This window comes from Mastomys coucha, unplaced genomic scaffold (genome assembly GCF_008632895.1).
Source record: "Mastomys coucha isolate ucsf_1 unplaced genomic scaffold, UCSF_Mcou_1 pScaffold14, whole genome shotgun sequence".
Lineage (NCBI taxonomy): Eukaryota > Metazoa > Chordata > Mammalia > Rodentia > Muridae > Mastomys > Mastomys coucha.
The window spans coordinates 45,001,742-45,029,631 of record NW_022196896.1 but is presented as its reverse complement, the minus strand read 5'-3'; the positions used below and the strand labels follow the sequence as shown (position 1 = coordinate 45,029,631).

General features: G+C 43.5%; 1 protein-coding gene across 1 annotated transcript; it reads right to left on the bottom strand.

Annotated features, from left to right (window-relative positions):
- Nucleotides 1-27,763, bottom strand: Rdh10 (retinol dehydrogenase 10). Its single transcript, XM_031366932.1, has 6 exons — nucleotides 26,689-27,763; nucleotides 25,003-25,238; nucleotides 4,496-4,594; nucleotides 3,399-3,544; nucleotides 1,339-1,470; nucleotides 1-1,256 (listed from the first exon to the last, which is right to left on the bottom strand). The coding sequence occupies exons 1-6, from the start codon at nucleotides 26,975-26,977 to the stop codon at nucleotides 1,133-1,135; spliced, it is 1,026 nt and encodes a 341-aa protein (XP_031222792.1). The 5' UTR covers nucleotides 26,978-27,763; the 3' UTR covers nucleotides 1-1,132.
- Nucleotides 27,764-27,890: the final 127 nt, after the last annotated feature.

Here is a 27,890-nt window from a genome sequence, read left to right as displayed (position 1 = left end):
GTCATTTAAGTATTTAATCAGTTCTTTAGAAAACGTCCCGATTAGTAAAAGTTGGCTTATTTTAACAGCCTTAAACATTGGTCACTATTTAAACAAGACATCCTAGAACAAACGAACAGAAGCAATCACATAATAGTTCTCATAGTAAATTACAAGAGATGGTACACATAGATACAGAGGTAGAAATTCACTTTTACAATGTTTCACTAATACACATATACCAAATTCAAGGCACAAAATAGTTTGCTTTACAAAAAAATACTGTAAAAAACGTCATTTGCTGTTCTACTATGTGAATAAACCTTTCAAAGAAATCTTCCCACCCTTCTCCAACACTCCATATAAGATTTCTCCCCACGCTAATCAAAGTTGGCACAAATACAGGGACTTTTTAATGCAGAAATTCCCATTATCTTTGTGGAGCTGCTGTGTCCTGTAGACAAGGTCCCCCCTCCTTCCCTAAACACAAGTTTGCAGCTCTGTGAGGAAAGGGCACTTTCTATATGCAGCAAAACTCAACGGGTAGAAAATGTATAACCGTGTGGACTGGCCAGGTCTTTAAACACTTAATTTAGTATTTCAGAGATTGAATTTAAAAATCACCCAATACTTAGTCACTGTAAGTTTAAGAAAGAGGCTCATGCCCTTCACGGTGATGCTCAGCCTGTGCTGATTTCAAACTGACATCAAAAACCCACAGACACCATGAACAAGCCACCCAGACCTGCACGAGAAGAACGGAGAACACAACAGAAAACGACACTGTCAGTCCTTGAATGCCAGCTGGGCTTCCACAGTAATGAATGAATCAATTCTGTGGGGACCCACATGAAATACACTGTAGTCATCATTTCTAGATTTTCTGTTCATTAAAAAAATAATGATGTCACATAGTGTTTGTCTAAATACTGAGCTCATTTTTAGGGCCCTGTCTAAAAAGACCCCATTGGCAAAAACCCAAGCTCAACAGTTTTCAAGCACACTAGTCAGTTAATTTACACTTTATTTTTTAAAAAGTTGATTAGAAAAAAAAAAAAGAGTCGGCATAGGGTTAGAATCCAGACTATCAGTACTGCTTGATGTGCACAGACCACCCATCCTGATAGAGATGGCACTCCGTACAAAAACACTCTTAGATTCCATTTTTCGCTTCATTATTGTTTGTGGCTTGTTTTCTTTGAGCAATAAAGGGATACATACACTTGTCCGCTCCTAGAAATCGATACATGCACACGACGGCTTCAAAAGGAAGGATGCTGCAAAGGAAAGGGCAGTTAGCAAATGGCAGCCACACGTTCACTCGGGTCTGGGGGCGGGCGTGGGCAGGCCCTCACTTACCTCTTCATGAATGTTACGATGTACATGAGGCGGGGGGTGCAGATCATGGGCTGGTCAGTGAGGATGGCCTTCATGGCCTGCTTCACACAGTAATCAGGCTTCAAAGGGGGCAAAAAGGGCTCGATTTCTTTTCTAAAAATTTATATTCAAAAGTGAAATTTAGAATTACCACAGTATGGAAGACTGACAATACTCCAAATTACAGTGTCATTGACTGAGGGACGAGAGTTTTGGAACACTTTGTGTCTTTCCTGGTATTTTTGTTTTGCTTCACATTTTCCTATTATAAATAAACTCCATTTGTATTATCTAGTAAACAAATTAGGAGAAAAATAAGCAAAAGTAGTTAGCTTTCCTGTAAAATGAGATCAGATTGTTGAGATGCCTTATAAGATAAACTTCAGATTATTTTGATTTTTTTTTTCTTTGACTTGTTATCACAAACATTAAACTCCAGCAAGCAACACAGCTTTCTGTATTAGGTGTGGCTGAGACAATGCATAAGCAACCAAACGGTCCTTTTTAGTGCTCGACTGTCGGGAACCCACTTCAAAAAGCTGGCTGAGGCCGGGCGGTGGTGGCACACGCCTTTAATCCTAGCACTTTGGAGGCAGAGGCAGGCGGATTTCTGAGTTCAAGGTCAGCCTGGTCTACAGAGTGAGTTCCAGGACAGCCAGGGCTACACAGAGAAACCCTGTTTTGAAAAGTCAAAAAAAAAAAAAAAAGCTGGCTGAGGACTAGCCACACTTCACAATGCTGGCTGAGGATGGTAAGCTGTAAAGGACCACATTCTAACTCACTGAATCATTGTGTGCTAAATACATAACAAGGGTACATCTTTTTACTACTCATTGTTTTTCATAGCTTCCAGCCTTTACGCCTGCCACTATGCTAAGTGGAAAACAGAACTCCCAGCAATGGTTCCTACCCAGAATCAAACTAACACACCACAGGCACAGAGGCATTCCCAAAGGATACTAGGCAGACCCAGATTTCAATTTCGTTTCTCTCTTCATTTTCCCGTGGGAGCTGGGAATCAAACCCAGGCCTTGCTCATGCTAAGCACATGCCCCAATCCTGAGCCGAATCCCAGGGCCTAGAGCTAATGTTTCAGTCTAGACTTCCTGCCAGCTGGAGAGCGGGATGACTCAAACCATTCTCCATCCCTTGTTTGGCTCATTAAGTCTAAAGAACAGTCCCCAACAAACGCGGCTGTCCTTTGCCTTGCAAATTCACCCAAGCAAAGGGCTCAAGTCAGCAAGTCTTCATAAGTGTCCCTGCTGAGTCACAGTTGGGTTTCTCCTGTTGAGGCATTTAGAGTCCCATATGCCTCCTTCCAAGTGTGAGGGGAATTCCACTTCATTGTTAGTAAATCTAAATGGGTTTGTCTTAATCAAGTTGAATTTAGCTATACACACTTTCTGGGAAAAAAAAAAAAAGCTTTCAAATCTGGAGTGTGACATTCAGTCTCTTTAAGAAGACATATTAATCCTTTGTATGGGTAGCATTGTTTCATATCCAGATTAAGGACTTTCCCCCTGCAGCTATCATAATAGTAGAGAAATCAAATGACCCTGAGGACAGACACAGCATCTAAGAGAAATCCTGGACATTTGTCAGTCCTCCTTGAAGATGGTGAGAAACCCATTCTGCCTGATATTCTGAAGTAATCCTAGCAAGTTGGAGTCAGCGTGTCTTCAAACCCTCACTTGTGGTCTTAAGCAGCCTCCTTGCAAATTTGAATGGGAGAACTACAGGTTAGCTGCTCTTCTCTTTTAGCTAGGTCTCACTTTGTAGCCTTGGTTGGCCTAGAACTCACCTTGTAGACTAGTCTGTTTTTCAACTTGTAACAATTTCCCTGCCCCTGCCCCTGCCCCTGCCCCTGCCCCTGCCCCTGCCCCTGCCCAGAGAAGTGCTACTGATTCCAGATGAGTGCTATCAAGCTCAGCTAAGGTAGTTAAAGTGTCCACTGACAGTTCAAGTGCAAGGCTGGCTGACTGAAGGTAAGTTCCACCCAGCATCCTGATGTTTCGGTTGTAAGAAGACGGGTTCCCACTGACCTGATTCGGCAGCCTCTGAACATGCCTGTGTCTACAAGGTAAGGGCAAACCAACGTTGTTTTTATTCCATCCTTTTCAGCAGCCTTTAGCTCATGGCTCAGAGACTCATGAAAACCCACAACTCCAAATTTACTGGCACAGTAATCCTGAGCAAGAGAAGAGAAAACAGAAAGGGTGAGTGTCTGCACATGTTCCCATCCAATCTGCAGCTCCCTGGTCCTATTTGGCTAGATGTTTACTACAAAAGGTTACAGGTAAGGAAGCAGAGAGGAAGAAGTGGTCTGAAAAGATACCATCTATCTGATGTGGTTCAAAGCAGAAACAACACTTTCCAGGCAAGGCCAGAAACAGAAGAATACTTTTTGCCACATCAACTAAGTATCAGGTTTCTCTGGGGGAAGTCACAGAAAAGGGTTCTATGAAGCTAAAAGACTGGGATGAAAAAATGCTGGGAGCTTCCCTTTGAAGTGCTTAGAAAATTTACAAATGGTCTTTTGTTTAGTGGAGGAGACTGAAAAACCTGTTTGTTTACATTAATGCAAGAAGAACAAAGACAAGTCTAACTGGGAATATAAGCCATTCTGATCTGAAGTTAAAATGGCAATAGTACCACATCTTCTGAACTTGAACTAGAACTTAAGAGCATATGATATGGAAATATTTACATATTTACAAGAAGTGATGTTTTTAATTTTCTAGTCTTCTGTAAGCAAAGTCTTACAGAACAATGTTGTATAATTTGGACACAGTTGAGAATGGATTAAGAAACCCAATTCTATACCAGTGTACAGCACTGCCACTGGCCATAAGCTAACCTAATGAGCAAGCAGCAGGCCGCTCCCTTTTGGCAGGTTGACTAAAGAGAATGTGAGCCTTTGACCTCACTTATCTATCCACACTCCATCCTGTGTCTTAGCCACCAGCAAGGCTGCTGAGGAAGATGGCCCGTGAGGGCTGTGCTCTCCTCTTACAGAGCTGGTCCTGTGTTGGAGGGAAGCACCATTATCTGACAAGAAGGTGTGCTAGCAGATCTTCTTGTGAGGTGCTCACCAAAGATAAACTGCATGAATGAGAAAAATGCTTTTGAGCTGACAAACCTCAACTCCAGCAGTGCTGAACAGTCCCAGGGAGCTCGCGACCGTCACAATGTGGCCATGATTAATCTCGAGCATCGTCGGAAGAAAGGCCTTAGTGGTCTGCAAGAAGTAAGATGCAGGCTTTAGAACTGACATGTCAATATCTCCTCTAAAACTCAGGAGCACAGAACAGTCTCTGAGCCATAAAAATTACATTTCTCAGTTCACTTAGAAACATCCTACATCTATCAAAAGGAGACGCTCCTTTACGAGTCTGGTTAACTTAGTACCGTATCATTGCCCTGCTAGGCCTATTATAAGCTGTGACCAATAAGGCTGTAACCCAAGAGCATTGAGTGTCCAGAGATGAAAAGAAAGTGATTAGGAGAAGGCTCTTTATCACCTTTCCAGTGACAGCAGCCGGTGAATCTGAACCACTGCTGGGTCAGAGGCCTTTTTCTGCCCATACCATGGTTCAGCTATGTTCTGGTCTGTGAGCAACTGCCAGCTTACCTACTAGCAGGTGCCCCACAGTGTTGGTTTCCTCATGCCAATGTTTCCATGGTGACACTCCAGTGAATGATGAAGAGCCATCCTTGTACTCGTCTCAGCAACCAAGGTTTACAGTCAAATTGGATTAGCAAGAGGTGAGGTATTTTAGAACATGAAACTTATAAAGCACAGAACACCATTTCAGTGAAAAATTAGTGTCAGGATAGTGGTACTGTCGGGCACCTGGGGCACTCTGGGGGTCACACTCCAAGTTCACCCACTCAGGGTGGCAGAGTCAGGAAAGGCACAGGCTTCTTACTAAACTCCTGTCTCCTGTCTTCAAGACACAGGCTTTATTTAAATAAAAATCCTTCGAATTGCTTAAGATGATCTATAAACCATCCCACCAGGCTCCCAACAGTTTTATAACCTGTTTCTTAAAAGAAAGCAGCAAAGAGCAATCTGTCTACTGTTGAGTTATGGTCTACTGCTAGTGCTGGTCCCCAGGATTTATGAAGTTAAAAGACAAAACACTACACAGCCTACTTGAAGAAGAGCTGTGCTCCATCTCAGACACTTTCTTGGCTAAAGTATCAAGTTGGAGCATGGATCTCTGGTGTTTAGATTACTGGTGTGTACAAGATCAAAAACAATGGTGCCATTAACTTTGAAGCTTTCCTCACTCGCATCCATGGAGCAGTTGCCAAATGAGTATTGGTCAAGCATCTCAAGGTCTTCCCCAGCTTGCCTCTTGAACTGTCATAGAGCACCCCATCCTGCTTGGAACCTATGTCCAACTATTCTCAGCTGCCCTCTTCCCTGTCCTACATAAACTAATATATAATGTTAATTACTTATTTATTTAGTTTTAAAATGAGTTTTAAATATATCATATCACTGGACTCTCTAATAAGTCTTTACTAATTTTTAAAATTCAGATAATTCTTTCTGGAAGATATTTTTGTCTTTGTGCATGAGATATCAGAGATTGAAACCAGAGTACTATATAGCATGCGAATCACTCAAGTACAGCCAGGTCATGCTGTCTAAAAGTATTCTAGACCAGCTTAACTTTATCTAAATTTCTCAAAGTTGTAGTGTATATCATTCACCTTAACGTATCATTATATATTTTAGTATTTTGATTCTGCTTGTTTTATAGTTACTTGTCTGACTGTTCCAACAAGCTCAAAGACACAGATCAGTCAGCCTTGCAAATACTAGGGTCAACCTTCTCATACTGTACAGGGCCAGCACACAGCTGTTGTCAGAAACACCAACATTTTGGTTCCATTGTGTTTCTTTGTAAACAGGAGCAAGCGGGCAGTTATGACTCTGATAGCACTTTGGTCAGCCTGGTGCAGGCAGTTGTGACTCTGATAGCACTTTGGTCAGCCTGGTGAACATTCAAAAGAACTGTTACTTCAGGTCACTCAGAGACTCTAAAACTTACATGTGCTTGCTATGTCACAGAGCTGAAATAAAGTAGATTTTAGAGGAGCGTACACATTCCAAACTAAAGCAGAAAATAGTATAAAGTTTTAAGAGTTCTACATCTTCTAAACATCTAGTTAAGATTAATATTTATAGACTAGGTAAAAAGCCTAAGCTTGTATTTTAGCTTTGCTCACTTAAAAACTTTATATATGTGTGAATGTTCTCTGAATGTACACATGGGAGTCAGTGAAGGGGTGGCTAAGGTGTACATGGTGCACACAGAAGCCAGGGGTCAACATCATGCAGAGGCCAGAGGTCAACATCAGGTGTCTTCCTCTATTGCTTTTCCATCTTTGTGTTTGAGACAGGGCCTCTTACTGAACCTAGAGCTTACTGACTGGCTAGACAGGCTGAATGAAGAACTCAGTCCACCTCCTTCTACCCCATCAGCAGCAGATTCACACCACCATAGTTGGCCTTTATGCAGGTGCTGGGGACCAAGTCCAAACCTTGCCCTTGTACAGCTAGCACTCTGCCACCTGATTATTTCCCTAGCTCCAGGAAAACGTATTCTTCATGTTCATCTGAGGTCACTTCCAAGGTTTTATGAGCCTACCAATAAGCTCACTCTAAGTTGAAAGGGCATTTGCTATACCATATCTACAGAACACTCCTGTTTATCCTAGTTCATTTCCAGTGTGCTCAGCTGCTATACCACATCTACAGAACACTCCTGTTTATCCTAGTTCATTTCTAGTGTGCTCAGAGCACTTGTGTCAGCTCTACAAGAGTAGAGCAATCACAAAGATCAGAATCCAAGGCACAGTTCCTTCTGAACACATTCTCATTTCAAATCATCAAAAGTAAAAGGAGCCTAAGTCAGACATTCTGAGCTAGGGGGATTGTCTATATTAGGTTTCCCTAGTGTTAAAAGACAGGGATAAGTTTAGTGCCTTTTTAACTTTTTCCTTTAGAAGTTCTTACTGTAGTACTGTATAAAGACTTGACATTACATGCTAAGGAACTATACAAAGTCTAAAACATCTCAGTCAGATCCTTTTGTTTAAGCGGCTATGGCGGGCAGCAGACTGAAAACCTATGTACCAGAGAAGGTGAGATTAAAATCTATATACCAGAAGAGGTGAGATCCAGACAAGGATCATGAACTATGGTCCTGTCTACAGGGTAAGCAACCCAGACCTCCCAGCACAGACCAAAGGCAGGTGACAACATACTGACAAGTTTGTAACTAGGTTTTAACTATAATTTGTTGCAAAGTTCTAAAACTGATTAATGTAACCTCCTCCTTCCAGAAAGGAGTCTGGTGACATTAACGTATCCAAGCAGTAAGTATTTCCACATCTACTATTTGTAGGTACTGGCCAAGCAGCAATTAATGAGACAGGAATTGGTCCCATGCCTACATTCCTGTCTTTGAGCAGAATTCTACATTTACCTGTGTATCAAATGTAAGCCAGTTAAAAGATTACCCTGCACATAAGACAGTTGCTACACAATATAAAAACAATGTGATCCTCGGTCTATCCCACCCACCTGCAATACTGTCCAGAAAGTGAAGCTACTTTGTGTTTAAGGGAGGTGGGCAGCAATAAAGCAGTGCAAATATGGCCATTAATGTCTTTCTGTGTACACTACACGCACACTATTGGAGAGAATTGTTTAAGTAGCTAGTACTATGATGTGAGAGGAGTGTTGTTCAGATCTGTTTTTTGGTTTTTTTTTTAAAGATGTATTTATTTAATGTTATGAGTACACACTGTAGCTGTACAGATGGTTGTGAGCCTTCATCTGGTTGTTGGGAATTGAACTCAGGACCTCTGCTCGCTCCAGTCAACCTGCTCAACCCTGCTTGCTCTGGCCCAAATATTTATTTATTTATTATTATAAATAAGTACACTGTAGCTGACTTCAGACACACCAGAAGAGGGCATCAGATCTCATTATGGGTGGTTGTGAGCCGCCATGTGGTTGCTGGGATTTGAACTGAAGACCTCTGGAAGAGTGGTCAGTGCTCTTACCCACTGAGCCATCTCACCAGCCCCCCTTTTTTTAGTTTTAATCTTTAAAGTAATATTGGGGCAATGTTCAATTTAAAGCATATACTTTCTTCACAGGCACAGAACTCTAGGGAAATGGGCCTTTGTGTATTTTTTTGCTTAGAAAGTGTCCAATTTTAGGTGAAGGTAGAAATCACTACACCAACTTCTGATGATGCTCATTACAATCAATCACAGTCAGCTGGCAGGTGTTCTGTCACTTGTATAAAACTCTTACCAGGCCTCCCTTTGCTAAGAAGGAACAACTCAGAGGCAATACAATCACAGTCAGCTGGCAGGTGTTCTGTCACTTGTATAAAACTCTTACCAGGCCTCTCTTTGCTAAGAAGGAACAACTCAGAGGCAATCAATCCATATCAGGTGGATTCAGCTTGTGTTCCTGGCCCGCTGAAGTAAGCACATGTGACTGCACAATGGTTGTTAACCATTTCCTTGCTGCCTGAATGGATATGGACAATGACAGCTTGTCACAAGCAAACTCACCTGAGGCATGAGGTACATTATTAAATAAACTTTATAAGAAACTCTTACTTTGGGGGCTGGTGTGATGGCTCAGCAGTTAGGAGCACTGAATGCTCTTCCAGAGGTCCTGAGTTCAATTCCCAGCAATCACATGGTGGCTCACAACTTTCTGTAATGGGGTCCAATGCACTCTTATGGTGTGTGTCTGAAGACAGCTACAGTGTACTCATATAAATAAAAATTTTTAAAAAAACTTAAAAAAAAAAAACCCTCTTACTTCATAAGAAAACTACTGCAAATGAGTGACTAGAAAACATGCCTTTCTCAAAAGTAAGCCGACTGGTTTTCCTTTCTAATAGTTCTTGCCCTCTACATTCTGCTAGATGGCGTCTGAGATAGCACAATGTATTCCATCCTTGACACAGCTTGACAGCACAAAGAAACCTGGCACTTTGCAATGAATTATTAATGTGCACGAATGTTGTAGCATGTGTGAGGTGGAGACCAGCAAAAGGTGAAGTGCTAGTTGCTATGACACCAGTCAGTTCAAGCTGAGGTTCACGATCTTTACCTTTGTCTCAAAGAGTCATTATCGGTACATACAAAGCAAATTGGAGCCTCACACCTAAGTAACTTCACGTATGAACTCAAGCATGTGCTCCATGTCTGATCTCAAAGGGGCCACTCAAAGAATCTACTGACCATCAAGCATGTGTTAAGTCCCTTGTAGTGACAGAGAATCTAGATGGGTCTTTCAGGCAGTATGGCTTGTTGGACTCATTAGCTGGCTGATGCCCATGATATCTGATAAGGCTTGCTAGGTCCTTACTTACATTAGACAACTGTTGTCTAATTTCTTCTAATGTCTTCTATCTTCTTGTTTATATGTCTTTAAAGAAAAACAGGAGCAAATAAATCTAACACTCCTGTTGGTCCCAGTTGACAACAATACCAACAATTGTTATTTGAAACAGGGGAGTTCAGTGTGTTTAGTTAGAAAGATACTAGGTCTGTTTAGTGTTTGTCTGCCTCCCCTACCCCTATCCGCAAACACATACTCACTTGTAAAAATTGAAAGCTCTTTAATAATTGGCTCACACTGTAAAGTGTAAAGACAGAACTTCGATAATCTGTGATTAATTTTTTTCACAATCCTCAAACACCACAACTTGCTGGCAGCTAAGGAATAGTGATTCAAAGGAAAGGAAAGAAAGCAAGCAAACAAGCCCCACTGAATGAACACTGGCATCCCACGATACTTACTGTCTGCACAGCTCCTCAGGGTTCCCCCTGCAGAGAGCTCTGGGCACTTGGCAAAGAACTGTAAAGGTCCCATTTACACACTGAGCGGGGTCTTCCTAACAGAGGGGCAACTGGCTGCACAGGCACATGGCATGCCACAGCTTGAGGAATCTTTCAAAGCCACATTTACACCAGCCCAGTGTCCAGATTGCTCTTGGTGCTCTTAATGACAGCCTGGGCAGCACGGGGCCTGCAGCTGTAGTGTCAGGACAAATTAGGTTCAACCAAAGAGACTGAGAAGAAATGTGGGACCTGACTTCTGAGATTTGGAGAGGCGTCATACTATGGAGGTGCAGGTCAGACACTCAGAATATATTTCACAGATCTGAGCTACTTCAGGTTCATAGACACTAAGGAGAAAATTAATTTCTCTCAAGAAGAAAAGATTTCACATTATATTTTTTGTGCATTTGCCAGACCATTCTAGGAACAATTTCAGAAAAGCCATCTTAAAAAAAAAATTGAAAGTATTTGTCTCTCAGCCGAATATCCAAAGAACAGTAGAGACTCATTTCAAAACTGGATTGTGAGTTATATTATGGTAGGAAATGGATTCATAGTGCTGACAAATATAGTTAAGGATGTTCAGATCTCCAAATGACAGCATGACATACAATTTAGGGAGTAAAAAATAAAGAGGAAGAGGAGGAGGGGCATGGAGAAGGAGGAGTGCCGCTCAGAATCCACTGAGCACAGACTTCCCACAGAAATGGAAGTCCTTTGCCATGTTCACAGTCCCAACAAAAGAACATTCTTCTTGTTTACAAGACTATCATGGAATCAGGTGGCATTCCTTTGAGGTCTTGGTCACTGCTCCTAGAAAAGTATGACTCAACAGTGAAAAGTGTGTGTGTATGTGTGTGGTGGGGGCTGGGTCCCAGGAATAAGGCAGCCAGTGAGCTTCAGGCATCTGTGTGGCTCCATCTTCCTGATGCTGGGATTACAAATGTGGGCCTTCAAAAGCACTTTACCTAGTGAGCCTTCCGCCCAGCCCTCGGCTAAAACTTTTTTTTTTTTTAATGCTAAGCCTTACTCAGCACTAGAGCTGGATAGATATCTACCCTCTAAGCTATTATCTACTTCCCTATCAGTAACCCCAAGTTATGACTTGCCATGTTCCACCTAGTCTGCTCTTAACTCTAATTGGCTAGCCCTTGTGGTCATGTTTTCATGACTCACCTACCCCATAACATCTTCTCCTCTTTCCACCTTCTCTCTCTTCCTCTCATGGTCTTGCCTCCAACCCCAAACCCAGGAACCAAAGTGAGGAAAACTTTTTGTTTGTTTGTTTGTTTGTTTGTTTTGTTTTGTTTTGTTTTGAGACGGTTTCTCTGTATAGCCATGGCTGTCCTGGAACTCACTCTGTAGACCAGGCTGGCCTTGAACTCAGAAATCCACTGCTGCCTCCCAAGTGCTGGGATTAAAGGCATGCTCCACCACTGCCCTGCTGAGGAAAACTTTTTTTTTTCTTTTTTTTTGAGGAAAATGTTTTAAGGCACCAGAAATGTAGCTAATTGTGTGAGGAAGGCTAATAGGATAAGTCACTAATACAGTCAAAGAGTACAAATGGTGGTACAAGAGAGTACATTCTGTCTATTGAAATAAATGGCTGAATACTATGAATTTTACAGACTTGAAGGTATCTGCTTAATAAGTAGAATGACCAAACTTTTTAACTTTGGCCATAGACAAGTGTTATTTGATAAAAGCAATCTTTATTACAAAAATACCTTCCATTGAGAGATAAAGTATATTTGCTAGGGATTTACTGATTAATTCTTTTAGATGCAATTGACAGATCCTGCTGTTCATGTAGCTGCATGAGAGTCTGTGCTCCCTGTCCTAATTGGCAGAGGCAGAAAGGTCTCTGAAAAATTGTGCAATACAACTCCAAAGCACTGGATCCTGGAACTACTATTATCTTAGCCTTAACAAAATGTACATCTTAATTTCCACTAAACTGAGACACAACGTTTGCTTTAAATACAGAAGGAGGACTAAAGCACATGTCATGAGAGTTACATTTGTACCAGTATTGAATTGCCTAGCTTTTAAAACATGACTGTGGAGCTATAGGCAATGGCTTACATTTGAACAGCATCAGCAGTTAATACTTGACACACATGCATACGACTCCTACAGTTGCCCTGCAACCAAGAAGCTAATAAAAGCTCAGCTTTTCAAATGAACACCTCGATGATGGCACCATGAGTTATTCAGCAAAAATAAATGCTTCATTAAGTTGTCTTCCCACTGTTAGAGATGAGTGAATCTAGCCCAGGGCAGAAGATGTGACACCAACATTCACTTACACTTTAGGGATTGATCTGCAGAAAGATCAGGAAGGAGGTGACTTAACACTCCATCTGTTGGGAAAGTATATTGGTCTCTGAAATCCAGAGCCCACAAGTGCCAGTTACTTATACTCCCTCTGTAGCTTGACAGACTCGTCTGTGATACAAAAGGAGATCTCCAGGATTTATACTTTATATTCACACATTCCTTCCTTACCCTAGCCTCAAGTACTCACACACAACCCTCAAGCTGCGGTGCTCCTTGCCTAATCCTCTCATAAATGACTCCATAAGGAATCCACTCTATTATTGCAGCTACCAGCATCTGGTCATCAACCATTAAATATTTATTTGTTGTCATGGCTGTACCTTTTCACACAGTTTAACATGTGTTCATATCTTATTATCTATTAAAAATTATAAACTCTGTGAGAAACACTTGCTACTTTTTCTTTTGTACTTGAGTCTGTAGCCGTCCTGTGCGTTGAAAGAAATGATGAACGTGGATTTGGAAATGCTGATTCTCCATTCCCCACTACTCCCTAAATGATCAAAGGAGAGGTCCAAGGGCCCGTCTCTATTTAATAACTCTTATGGAATAATGAAAACAACTCAGAAACTTGCAGCCATTTACCTAGTGAGTGGCAGGCTGTTGCCAATGCCTGTATCTCCCACTTGTTCCCTTCCCAGAATCCACAAAAAAGACAGATCTTCTGAAGGGCATACACTGTGGCTCTGCACTAGGGACCAGGAACCACATCCAGAAGCCACAAGCACACACATGCCATCTTAGCCAATGCAGCCAGCAGGATGTCTTTGCCCCTGCTTGCTCCATGGCCTTTGTAATTCATAAGTGCAAATAGTTCAAATTCTTCACTGTTTTCTAAGGAGTTTATAGCCAGTCTTTAAAAAGAATTCTCTATTTAACACAGGGTAAGTATAGTCAAGGGGTTAATTTGTGAAACACCTATGGTACTTGTTTATCTTACGGAACTTTCAGAATTACAGACACCACCTTTTCCTATAAAACAGTGGTTCTCAAATCCTGCTATATACTAGAACCATCTGGTAGGCTGTCTCCTGACGCCCAGGCCATCTACCCCAGCTCTCCCAGAGTTGCCATGGGGGCTTATTCCCCAGGTGACTGCAGTGAAGTAGCACTAGGGGTACAGTGCTATAAGCAGAACCACAGAAACTCGGGGCCACAGAAAGGGGAGTGTTTTAGAGGACACCGCAGGATGCCTCTCCTCTTTTCACTAGATGCCAGTTTCACCAAATTGACAGGAAAAATGTTCCAAAGGTTGCATGTGCCCCATGAAGGCAAAGATGCCTCTTGAAAACTGTTCTCTGAGGAATACAGCCATGAGTAAAGCAAGTTCTAAATACAATCAGAATGATTTTTCTTTTAACGTTAGGGATACATTCTGCACTGAAAGAACAACTATGAATTTGTACTCAATACCTCATTACTTTTAGTTTTTATAGCTTTATGCTACCACTTTACTAATAGGTAAGGGATCTCTATGATGGACAACAATGCTGATGAAACAGCTGGGAACAGAACAACAATAAAGTTGTGTGTGTGTATGTGTGTATATATGGGTGTGTGTGGTGTATGTGTGTATGTGCGTGTGCGTGTGCGTGTGTGTGTGTGTGTGGTGTTGGAGTTCAATTCCATGCACACTAGGTAAATGCTTCACTACTGAGTCACATCCCTCATCAAAGAACAAAAGTACTAAAAGATAACATGGTGCCAAGCCCTGGGGTTGGAGCTAGGGCTCCTGCTAGCAAACCATGGTCAAGGTCAGTTCAGTTCTAAGCAGAAAGAACACAGCTTTTCATTTTTAGCCACAAAGCTTTCAGCAGTGGGCAACAGTGACTTGGAGAGACAACAAGGATACCCTGGACTTGCCCTTTCAGACTCTAGAGCTGAGCCATAAATAAACAAACAAACAAACCCACCTACCCACCCACCAACCCATTTACCCACCAACCCACCCACCTACCAACCAACCCACCCACCAACCCACTAACTCACCCACCCACCCACCCACCTACCCACCCACCTAGCTAGGCGCATTAGTGTTTTTCTGGAGTCTCAGCACTCGAAAGCTGAGTTAACGATACTGAACTCCAGGCAATCCAGGCCACATAGTAAAACTTTATCTGAAAACCAGACAGTAAGCACACGACCCTTGGGTGGGTGGGCGCAGTAGACACACTGCTTGCTGTGTTGAGTGTGAAGATGCTAGTTTGAATCATCAGACCCTGAGTAAAGTGGGGCACAGTAGTATGGGTCTGTAATCCCTGAACTTTTATGGCAAGACTGTGAAACTGAAGTAGCTCATACACCAGCCGCCTGGCAAATCCAACGGGGAGAGAGATGGCAGACACTTAAGGTTATCCTCTGATCTCCATAAGAGCCTCTTCCACATTATAGCTTTCCTTGGAGCAAGTCAATCACAGCTTGTACTCTGATGAGCCCATGAGAAAGCTCCACCTAAGAAAAGATTGTCTCTGTACAAGTCCGATGCTTGGGCAATGGTGTCGGCTGGTGGAAACTGTGTGATTACAGAGAGGTCTGGGATCCTTATCCCATAAGATGCTTATGTAACAGAATAAAGATTTTTACATTTCCCAGGAGCTAAGAAAACAAACTCAACCCACGGTGATTAAAATTCTGTACCAAGCACTTACAGGGCCTTGCTCACGTGCCCACATGAAGAGCCCTTTTCATGTTCAGTTAGCAATGCTGCTGTAAGCCAGGAAGTGAAGGACTGAAGCTGGGTGATGAAGGATGCAAGCATACTGACTCCAGGATGCTGGCCATTTCTACTATAGACCATGGGAAATCACAGAAACGCAAAGAAAGGCACAGAACCAGAGGACTCTGGAATACAATTCTAGACATTGACATTGATTCTACAAGCTTGAATTTTATATGCATGTCTAATTTATAGAGCAAACTTTCTAGGGATATTAGCTAGGGTTAATCAGTTATTGCTAAACTTACCATGCTAATAAAGAAAAAAAATCCCATTTGAAGATTTTTACATTATACCACAGGGCAAAAACTTAAGTGAGTCACAGGAAAATCTACTTACTGTACAAGAGCTTTGAACATTTAGTTGGGGTAACTACTTCACATGTTCTGACTTGCTGCTCTAGGCTGAGGGTCTGGGTCCTACCACCTGCCTGCCTGCCTGCCTGCCTTCCTTGTATAAGACCTGAAGGAAGTCTCATGATCTCCTTAAGACTGCTGCTTTATCCACCAAAGACAGGATAATGGTGCTACTTAACTCAAACTTTCGGCAAGGCTTAATTGGAAGATGAGTGTTTGTGAAGACTGCCAGTTTAAATGTCATATAAAAAGGCCAGGGAACAGACAGAGGTTCATTACGGATATATTTATTTGTAGGCTGTTTTGGTTGAATGCTATCTATTTTTGGCTGGGTTGCTTCTTGTTTCTTTCTTCAAGTTCCTGCAGTTCTTGGTTCTAACTATGTATAGCTGCCATTCCTCCCTGCCTTCCATATAGACCAGCCCATACTCTGGGTTAAAACTCAGTAATGTGAACACCAGAGAAAGCCTTTGGCTCAGGCTGCTGAGCAGTTGTTTCACACACTGTCTCCATTTCTTCCTGAATCCCAGAGGATGCTGGGATAGCAAAAACACCTCACAGCAGCACCTCTCTTCTAATTATGTTCTTTAGTCCTTTAGGATTGAGAAACAACTGAAAACAACTTTTAAATATGAACCAAAATGCTCCAGGTTTAAAAATACTTTGCTACAAGTCTGTACAGAAGTATTTAAAATAACTGATTGTACCAATTATCCATCATGTTTCCTTCCCTATGAGAACTTGGAAGCATCCCATTTAAAAGTCCTTGAGAAATCAGTAAGGGGCAGTATGCTAATTACAATTTGCAGGTGGGAAAATCGAGGCTTTGAATTTTAAGTTTCACTTGTCCTCAAAATACCCACAGGTTTACATAACTTACACTACAAATATTTTCCCAGTTACACGGATTTAGAAAGTGTTATTTTGAGCCTCATTGCTTAGAATAACACTAAGAAACCAAACCTCATTAATATTTAAAAATTGCAGTACTACAGTATTTGAAGGAAAAGCAAGAAATTCACATTTTATGCAAGCAGCAAAACTCCATTTGTGCGATCTTGGAAAGCTTCACAGACCAAGCAGGGTTTTGTTTGCAAATGTGAATGAGCACTAAGTGCCTTGTAGAGCAAGGGGTGGAGGCAGCAGCACTCACTGCTCCCCACTAATTGCCCTTCCTTGTTAACCTTGCAGCAGCCTTCAGTCCAGGGCTGGTACTTCTGTGATCACTACCAGAGACTCACTTTCCCCTGTCCTTGCAATTTTAGTTTTAGAGCTTTTAGGACAATGGGATCAGATGTGAACTTGGGTTTTGAGAGAACTTATAGATGCCATGACGAGGAAGGAAGGGGTTCAAGATCAGGCCACACTCAGCAAGTAAAGCAGGCCAGCATTCCAGTGTGGGAGAGCCTTCTCTAAGTGGGGATGTGGATGCCTGCATAAACCCAGAGATCTGGGTCACTGACTAGTCGGCCAGGTATGTCATGGGCAGTGTGACTGAGCCCTGAGGCCATGCTCTACCAGCAGGGTTAAGTGGAAACACGGGGACATTTTCTCATGCTACTTATCTACTTCATATGTCCAGAGAAAGAGCCAGGCGTCCATCCTTGAGCTAGTTTCTAATTATGCTGTTGTGAAAGGCTCAGTCTGAAAGGAGCTCCTAGGTGGCCTGACAGAAGTGGGAAGGGCAAGCCTCTGAAGAAGTAACTTACTGCTCTACTCTCTGAGATAAGAGATCACTAATGACACTAGATGAGATTAACCCATTTCAGTCTAAATCTGGGAATTACAGGACCAAACACTGAGGCAGGCGGTAGATCCCTGTTCCACATGGTTCTTAGATTTTTTTATTTCTGCGATACTCTAAAGATTAGTAACAAAGGGCCCTTTCTCCTAGGGAAAATCTGTTATGTTTGTAGGAAATAAGACACAAACCTGCCCTGCCATGACACCCCCTAGTGGAACTTTAGCAAAGTACAGTTTGGGGGTGTCTAAAAACATCTTGGGTGCAGCTTGTTTCCCTAATCCAAAATGCCTGTCACCACCAGAAGGGTTTAGAAGTTTTCCATTTTGCATATGCAGAATGAAGTGTCTTGAGGATGGGATTTAAGATTAAACACAGTTAATTTAAGGTTTTCATAGATACTTAGCACATATACAAAAGTAACTTACAATCATTTTGCTTGTGTTTTGACCTTATCACATGGTCAATGTGGAACTTCCACATTTCTAGGACAGGTGCTCTTGTTTCTCAGGGCTTCCAGTCCAGATGGACTTTCCTGAGGCCTGGCTCTGTGCACCAGTCCCCTGCCCACTACTTATCATTAGACAGAATGAAAGCAAGCAAGGAAATGAGTGAAGTCCGCCTTCTTCACACTCAACCAGAACAAGGGTCTAAACCCAGGCAAACCTGCTGCTTGCCTCGCTCAAGAGCATTCATTTTAGTTTCTGGAAGAATTGAGGCAGAAACTTAGGTGACTTGTGATTACTAATATTCCTTATCCCAAGAAAAGCCTCAAATAAAAAGGATTTCTACTTAAAATTCTTCCATTTCTCAAGTAAGGTTATTAAAGTAATTTTCTGTCACTAAATTAATTCACTAAGGTCACTGAAATCAATCCACTGGGATTTGCCGAAGATCTTGAACGGCTCCAAGACAATTGGAGCAACAAATTTAAGAGAAAAGAATAAACTGAGAGAATGTGGGCAGCTGAAGGTTTAACTACAACGTTTGTGGCTCTTCTCCCTGCCCCAGGGGCCGGTCCTGCAATGGATGGCTGCGGACTGTTAGTTAGTATTAGCATGGGTTAAAGAACGCTCCACTGACATGTCTTCTAGATGAATTTCTATTTGGGCAGATAATGAATAAAGCCCTGGGTATAGAAACTCCCAGGGATAAAGAACAAATACCAACTTTGCTTCAAGGAACTGAGATAAACAGCACAAGTCACTCCATGAGCAAACAACAAGGTCATTCCTTGAACCAAGAATTGCGGACTGTCCATCAGGGCCTGCCATCCTTATAGATAAAGACCGTACTTGGCCCATGTAGAAGCATCTGGAATCTATTTCTCTTACACAGTCGTGATAGATGTCTGCTTGCTTCTCAGACAAGGAATCACTCTAAAGCCCAGACTGGCATCTCACCCATGACAATGATGACTCAGCCTCCTACATTTTTGGATTATAGTCATGAGCCACCATATTGGATTTTTTTTTTTTGAAAAAACTATTTGACTTCTGTTGTCTCCTAATAAAACAATTTCTTCTCAAGTGGCAGAAACATTTCTTGGAAACATGGCTACAGGGTCTCTCAGGGCAGTGAGGTGTCTAGTCCAACTGAGGTTGAGACCAGAGGACATAATAGGTACTAAACTGGAAAGATAGGAGGAAATCAGTTTTAGAAGGTTCAAGACTATGCAAATGGCCTTTGATTTCTGACAATGAGCAGTATGGTCACCCAAGGTTTTAAGTAGGTACATTTCAAACTCAATACTACTTTAACACTGGTTTGGGCAGCAAAGAATAGACATAGGAAAAGAAGTACAGAGCTTTTTAGAGTCCAGGTGAGAGATAATGACTGAGCTATACATAATGAAGTACAGATTTGTCTGAAAAGAACTTGGTGTTCAGTGAATGAGCACAGGATAGACAACTGCTGTCAAGCTTGCTGATTCAGCCAGGTTTAAAAAAAAAAAAAAAAAAAAGAGGGAGTTATCAATGGAACAGGAGAAGAGGTCAGCAGCTAAGAGAGCAGTGCGAGTTTGCTAAGAGCCTAGGATCACAGTCAGGCCACTGAACCAGATCACCCAGTTAGATAGAGGCACAGTGAGAATGGGATGAACACACAGTAAGGAGGCGAGAGCTAAGGTGGAGGAAGGGCAGAATCCCTTGCATTTCAAGGAGGTAGTTAAGGACACATTCTGTGAGAACACAGGCTTCCCTCTGTACCAGGTACTGAAGGGGCACTGCTAACCACCCAGACAATTGAGAACTTATGGCACATGCTACCTACTGCTTCCTAAACGAGTCTGACAACTAGGCACATATTACCCCACATTCATTAACGATGAAGAGACACTTTTTATGTATGGCATAGCATCTTGTTCCTTGCTTACACCAGCGACGCGAAGTACATTATATCATGTTGTAAACTGTGATGTTCAGGAGCAATAGATTTGGGCCTCATGTGAAATGTATCAAATTTAGAAATTCAAGTTTCATTGAGCATGTGATTTCATTCCATGTATACAGTCATGTCTCCAAGCAGTTGCCAATCTAGAGAGATGTTTCATCAGTTTTCAACTACCACAGAATCTAACAAGGTATGTGAACTCTGACCCCAGTTCAGCCTCCACCCTCCCCCAGTGCTCCTATGCTCACATACTCTTATACACACTATGTGCACGAGGTAGCGAAGCCAGTTCTGGCATACTGTCAAAAACACGTTACAAACTCCACATTTGCAGCAGCTCTCCTAAAACAGGAAAGCAATATTCCATGAAGGATCTAGTTTAGGTAGGATCTAGCATCATAGTATGGAGAAGAAAGCATTAGACAAATAATTTTATGAGTACTTTAGAAATAAAAAAATTAAATTCTAAGCCTAAGAGAGCTTAGGCTAAGCTATATCTCTCTAGTCTGATAATACAGGAATACATATATAAGATCAAAAACCAGTAAATCTAAAGAACTCAAAATGTTAATGATCAGGGAGTCTTCTTGAGATATTAGGTACCATGGTAGTGTGCTAATGTCTTTAAGTGCTGCCTTATTCTGGTCTAGCTGGTGGCCTTTTACTTTCCTTGGATGGATTTTAACTAGACTTTAGACATTTGGATATAGATAAATGCTGAATTTAGTAATTAGTATTTTAAAACTGTGAAACCTTTTAAGTTAAGTGGTCTATTAATTAACTACCAATTATCTTGTCTGACTGCCGTATCAATAGAAGTAAATTACTGACTGCTATCTGACACATTTAGTCCTTTACCATGGGAAATTTCTACTGCACATAAAAGGCCCGGGGTTGAACACTTCTGCTTTCCTCTTTTAGGTAATCAGGGATCAGTTTGCCATTTTGATAAAAGCCAAACACAGTCCCTTGGTCAAAATGAACCTACATGGCTCAGAAACAAACAGACTCTACTCCTCCAGAAAAACAGTAAGTAAAGCTACATCAATGATTTTGGGGAAGTGTCAGATGGCAGTCACTGTATGCAGGCCCACTTCCATGCCCCTTGGTAGAATAGAGGTGTGTTTTCAAGTTCTTGCCTCTTGCTGAGACAATGGTTTCCACGCAAATGTGCACTTGTCCTCAGTGGTCTGGTTCCACAGCTCACTAAAGCCTACCCTGCATTATTCATTTCCTGTCTGGCGACCAGGAGAATGTTCCTGGAAGATCTGCTAGGCACAAAAGGACTCTAAAAGTTAATGTCAATGCTGACCAGAGGACTGTGCCAAATAAGACAGGCAGCCGAAAAGGCTTCCAAGTCTGCCAAGTGCCCTTGGCTCAGAAGGACACAAGCCACTGCAACTACAGGTTCTCTTCTGGAGGCTTGAGTCACAGGGAAAATGAATGATGGCTGCCCTGCATTCAGTCTGAGTCTGATTTACCGTGGCATACAACAGCTCTCTTTTAAAAGCCTGAGCCTTACACCAAGTAGTAGGCATTGTGCACTAAGGAAAGATGAGTACATAGGGGGTGGGACAAGAGGGTAGTAAACAAAGGGATAAACACATAATGAATGGAAGCCAGCTCTGACCTGAAGTCTTTCCAGCGTGCTTGTTTCCCTATCCAGAATTCACAGTAGGGACTCAAGTGATTGCTTGTTGAATAGGGTATCTTCTAAATATGTAAGCAGAAACCCACTACGTATGATCAAATATTTCTTAACTAAAAATACAGCATCAGGGGTGTGTGTATGTGTGTGTGTATATTGTTGTGCTGTGTATGCTGTGTATGTGTGTTGTATGTGTGTATGTGTGTATGTGTGTGGAGGAGTTCAGGTATAACAAACTGCCACCAGACAGTTTGTCATCAACTTTGCTATGTAGATAGTTATCCCCAAAAGAACTTCCTATGCACCAAAGGATAAAATATGCCACAAAAAGTTAGTGGAAATGAAACAAACAAACAAACAAACAAAATTTTTGTATAATTCAATTAACTTCAGCTTCATTGGAAAATAACGGCTGAGGCTGTGGTGTAGCTCTGGAGTAAAGTGTTTACCTAGCATGCGCAGGAACCAGAGGGCAGGGTGCTGAATAAGACAGTCCTAAGGCTCCTTCCAGTTCCCAAATCCAAGAATACCAGTAAAGGCAGGGGTGAGGAGGGAAGCTTACATCACCATCTTGAAACAGACCTTAAGAGGAGGAGGGAAGGAAAAGGGAGTTCTGGGCAGTAAGAGGGGGGCATAAAAGCAGTAGCTGGAGCCTGCATGGCACCTCCAGAGTGGAAGCTGCATGCTATTCTAGTTCACTCTAGATGAAGAGGACTTGAACTCTGAGTCAGGATCAACACACAAGTTGTTATTGTATGAAAACAGACACTGACTGCTACTTGAAACCCTGTCTCAAGATGACCTGTCCAAAGAGTTGAGTGCACTCTCTGCTCAGTGGATCCAGGATCCACGACTTAACTGGGCTAGCTTCTCTTCTCCACCAGGTACAGTCAAAAGACACACTGGTCATTTTCTTCTGAAACAACAATGGTGGAAGCCAAGGCAATGCATCTTTGAAAACATACCACTAGCATTTTCAACTAAGAAAAAGTAGAAGGGAAGGTGAATTGGAATGGTGCTCAGCAATACCACTTAAGCCTACAGCAACCACCTTACAGAGGAAAAGCAGCCTTTTATGTTCTAGTTGCTAACTCTCAACTTCTCCAAAGGTTTCTTAAGTCTTGGCAAGAAGTCAGAAATTCCAATGCTAAAATGAATTTTCTGACTCAATACTGAAAATAAAATCTTAAGTTTAGATGCTTAGGGGAAAAACAGCTGGAGAATTCAGGAGCCTCCCATAGTTTAATACAAAGTGATGTCATTAGGAACCAGGCTTCCAAGAACTCCCTAAATTGTGTGGTTAAGCAACTTCTCAAAGTTCAGTGAGGAGGGTAGGAAGGTAGAGCTCACCCTGGGTATATGACCCAGAGTAAGAATTGATGAAAGAGGCCCAGTGATGAACTTGTACAACCTATATCCATTCACAAGAGGCTGTAGATTTTCTTTCTTAACACACTAGATCAGCACTTATTTCATAGAATGTCTAGAGAAGATCTGCTGCTGTTCTGTGGCGTTTAACTGAAGGCTTTATGGCTTCTTTAAAAACCTGGATATATTTACATTTTTATAAATTATCAAAATAATTTTGCAGAGAACAGTCAAGATGGTGAAACTCTGACGGAACTTAGTGAGGGTAAAAGTTTACAGATAGGAAACTTTGCACCACCTCAAAGGTTATTGAGGAAAAAAAATCAGTGTCTCTGGCTCATACTAACCTTACAATGGTTGTATAGGTTTTTAAGACTGACAAGTCGGGCTGGTGAGATGGCTCAGCGGGTAAGAGCACCGATTGCTCATCTGAAGGTCATGAGTTCAAATCCCAGCAACCACATGGTGGCTAACAACCATCTGTAATGAGATCTGACGCCCTCTTCTGGTGTGTCTGAAGCTACAGTGTACTTGTAATAAATAAATAATTAAAAAAAAAAAAAAAAAGACTGAGAAGTCAACTGGAATCGAGTGGAATTTCTATGGTAGCTCAACCACATTTCAAAAACAGAAGCTACACTCTCCCTGCTACTTGTTTGTCTTGGAGACAGGATCTTGCTATTATAGCCCTGGAATTCACTATGTTACCAGGCTAGCCTTGACTCATACAGATCCAGCTGCCTCTGTCTCTTGAGTGCTGAGGTTAAGGGTGTGTGTGGTCATGTCTGGCCCAGGTATGGGCCAGACCCATTATTTTTATTCAGAATTATAAGCACATAGTATTGTTGACAAGTTGTCCTGCCACATCCATTCAGTTGGCCTTCACTCAGCCATGTCAGTGCTATGACACTTAATGACTATTCTCGAAGCAGCAAAAAGCTTGTCTGTTGCTCACACTCACCCACCACATAGAGTACATGCTCATTTCTCCAAACTGTGTATGTTGATCTTATTCATTTAAAAAAATGCCTCAATGAGAGACTTCAGCTTATTCACATATTTATTTCTAGAAGCTTGGAAATAAACTATATAAAGCGTGTGTTTCCAAATAAAACATTAGGATAAGCTTCAGCCAGGACCAGAGAAGAGGCCTGATACTGGATAACAACATCTGAACACTTCTGAAGCCAGATTAAGTTTTTAAGCAGTTGCTAAAAAATTAATGAGGTTTAATGTGACCTATTTAGGAAAAACAGCTCTTTGTTGACTTCTATGAGATGTCTCTGCCTATGGGAGTATAATCCTATCTCCCTACCCTCTCTTCCTCTGCCCCTTGGTGCTAGAATTATAACCCAAGGCATTCACACACTCGGTTAACACTCTGCCAGTGAGCTACCCCAGGCCTCCTAATCCCTTTTACTGGATTACTTTTCTGTCCATATAAAAAGAAAAAGGTATAAAATGCAACACTGCAAGCACAGAACTAGAGGGGTAACTTCACATCTACCTTTACTGACTTCTAGCTAAAACGCTGGTGTTAAGGTTCCCTCTGGAAACAGAAGACCCTCCCTACCCCTGGATGCTACAGGAGCTCCAAGAGTTAAAGATAAACACAGTCTGAGTCCATGGCTCACCAGGCCTCCTAAATCCCCTGTCCGTGGTCCTTTCAAGATGACTGCTCATTCCAGAGATACTGAGTAAGCCTACAAAGTTCTGAGATGCCCACCATCTGAACACTGTGGATGGCTGATAGATGTTAAGTAGATGCCAGAGTGACCTGACCACTCCCAATGAACCACAAATGCTGATCTCAGAATGTCTAGGACTTTCTAAAATGTGGCTGAGCAGTAGTTTGAAAGCCTAACCCCTGACTTTACGAATTCATAAGAACCAGGGTTTTATAAACTCAACAGAAAGCTAAATAAACAAAGCTAGGGCTTATACTCCCTCTTGTTATTTTTATAGCAATCCTTCAAACTAGTTCCCATAGTCAATTTCTGCCTTCTTAAGAAATATTGAAGGGGAGCAGTTTAAAATAACCATTAGACACTGTAACCCACCATGTGGGAACAGCTCACTAGACCAACATCTCATGTAGAGGACTCAGGTGGATTTCATGCTGGCACTTGCTTCTCTTCCCAGCCTTTTCATTGAGGAGGGGCCGGGGAATAAAAACAAAGATGTTTATATTTACCCAGAAGTGTGCGTGGCAGTTGACCATCATGGTTCTTTCAATGAGCTCATCAGGACATTCCAGAAGATGATGTCCAGAAACCACACCAGCATTATTGACCAGGACTGAGACCTCGCCAACCTCCTTGCGGACCCTTTCAGCTGTCAGGTAGACATTCTCTCTCTTCCCCACGTCACATGTATAGGTAAAAACCTGTAAGTTACATGGGGGCAGGATTTCTTCCTCACCGTTTCCAGCTGTCCTCAGAAGTCCAGATGAGGGGAGAATGCAAGAAAGAAGGGGTGCAGAAAGTGAGCCACAAGGCAGTCAGTAGGAGAAAAATCATACAAAGCAAAATACTACAGTGAGCTTCAAATCTCTAACACTGTAATGCTTGCCAATAATTCAGCTCACAGCTGCCTTCCTCCCCTGGAAGTCTTTGGGAATTACAGCAATTTACTGGACAACCTTGCTTAGGGGAAAGTCATGGAACTGTGGCAAGTCCAATACAAGTAGACCACATGGGATCAACTTGCTGGAGCTAGACACCTGCAAAGAACTGATGTCAGCCCAGAGAATAACACACATTACACATTCCTATTTGCAGATGGGGGTGGGGAGGAAGCCGGTGGCTGGAGAGAGCTTTGCCCTCAGAACAGAAATTCCCTTTAAGGCTCACAAACCCAAACCGTAAGCAGCAATCTAAAGTCATTCACAACCAAGAAATGAATGAGCAGTTTTTAATGAAAGAATGCAGGCCACTGGTTTAATTTTAAATTGATTCACCTAAGAATTAATCTCACAGATGAAGTTTAGAGGTTAATAATTACAAGTGTACCACATTAGAGTCCAAACAGCATCAAGTAGGGTTGGGCAGCACAAATGCCCAAATTTGTTGCCTCTCCACACTAGCTTTGAAAATGTAACATTTTGAACCTTACATAAAAAACACAACTTCTGGGATGTTTGGTAACAAATGACAGGTATAAGGGAGAGTGGAGCCCAAGTCAATCTAGCCGCCATTTCCCTAGACCAGTTATCTAGAGTGGATCATGACCTCTACTTAGGCTTTAAAAAAGTTTCCGATGCAAACTAATTGTTAAGCACATAAGATGCAGATTGGGGTGCCTCCGAACCATGAGAGAAATTTTACAAAAGGCCAAATTCCTTGAAGCACTTTCTCAAGAGGAAGGGAAGCTCTCCTGTCTCCCCAGGGTTGGTAACTAACACTTACTTGAGGCTGGGGAAACAATGTAATTATTTTCCAGGAGCTAAAGTTATAGTGAAAGGATCCTTAGCCCCCAAGTATAAGCAGCTCAGACCTCACAGAAACAGAGAACTGCTTCAGTCCACGGTGGAAACAACTTCCCACAGACTCTCTAGCTTCCCATCACGCCACATGCAAGTCACACTGAAAAACTAACTGCTTTTGGATCCAAACCTGTGGTAACAAGTTCCCCGTCTCACACTACTCGCAGACTTTAGGAAACACCAGCTTGGGACCGAAGAAACAGGATCTTCTACGTTTGCATGCTTTCAGTCTTCAAACACAGACAATCCCGCTCTCTTATCAAGGGGCAAATTCCACTCGCCTTCCAGACCAGCAGGGTGAGCTTCCCGGAGAGCAAGGCTGCCCATGACAGTGGGTAGTGGAGACCCTCGGGGTGGGGAGATATTTAACCCAACAATGCACAGGCAGTTAGTTACCTTGCAGAGCAGCAGCGTCGGCCGCCTCCAGGTCCCGGTAGATGTGGCGAACCATGCCTGCGGTCTCCTCGTTGCTCTGCGTGTTGATGTCCCAGAGAACCAGCAGCGCCCGGCGCCGGGCGAACTCGAGAGCAAAGAGGCGGCCCAGGCCGCTGCCCGCGCCCGTGATGAGGCACACCTGGCCAGCCACGCTCTTCTCCTTGGGCCTCACCAGCCAGCGCGCCGCGGCCAGCACGAACGCCCACAGCACTTTGAAAGTGACCACGAAGAACTCCACCACGATGTTCATCGCGACGCCCCGGGTCCCGCACGAGCCCAGCACCGTGTCCTCACCCTCTCTGCGCCAGACAGCCCAGCTCCTGGCCCCGGGGGCGCTTGTCACAGCGATCCGGACGCGAAGGCTGCGCCCGGAGTCCGCCCCCGAGGTGCTGCGGAGCTGAAGTGCGCGGGGCCAGTCCCGCCCGGGCTCGGCGCAGTGGCCACGAGCTGTGCCTGCCTGCCGCTGCCGCCTCCCGGCTCGGCGCCTCCTGCTGGCTGCCGCCTGCTCGTCCCGCAGCGCCCGGCCGTCCGGTCCCGCTGCAGCGGCGGTGACAGCCGCGAGTTAGGCGACGCGCGCTGCCCTCATGGCCAAGCCGCCGCCGCCCGATCGTCCCCGGCGCTGCTGCAGCGGCTCCCTGTCCTCCTAGAGCAGGGGTGCGCCGAGCGGGTGCCTCGGGACGCGGGAGTTGTCAACTTGACTCAAGTTGCGGGAGGGTGCGGGCAGCGCCGGGAAGGGGCGACTTGCGGGACGCACGCGAGGGCTGCCAACCGCTCGAGCTGCCGGCGCGGCTCGGGTCCCCTGCCCTGCACTCGCGCCGCTGTCACTCGGGCACTGGGCTCCGCAGCGTAGCTACGCCCCGGAGTCGGAGCGTTCCCAGCCGGCTCTGAGGTGGCTCCACACTCCGCGCTATATAACCCACCGCCGGGAAGCGCCGGCCGCCGCAGTGGCATCGGCCCTCCCTCGGCTCGGCCCTCCCCGCCCCCGGCGCACCCCGCCCCCGGCGCAGCCCCCACTCCCCGCTCGACCTCCCGCCGGCCGCCCCGACGCGCGGGGCAGCCCCTCTTCCACGACCGCGGCCGGAGGCTGCCGCCCTCGTCGCGCCTCTCTTTGCGGCTCACGCCCCCTGCTGTGGGTCGCCGGGGCTTGCGCCTGCCGGGTCTCG

Excerpts from the sequence above, each read along its gene's own strand:
- Rdh10 (XM_031366932.1), bottom strand. The coding sequence starts at position 26,977 with ATGAACATCGTGGTGGAGTTCTTCGTGGTCACTTTCAAAGTGCTGTGG. Across the intron at positions 4,595-25,002 it reads ACTGCCACGCACACTTCTGG|ACCACTAAGGCCTTTCTTCC; the intron begins GTAAATATAAAC and ends TACTTCTTGCAG. Across the intron at positions 1,257-1,338 it reads ATCGTAACATTCATGAAGAG|CATCCTTCCTTTTGAAGCCG; the intron begins GTAAGTGAGGGC and ends TTTCCTTTGCAG.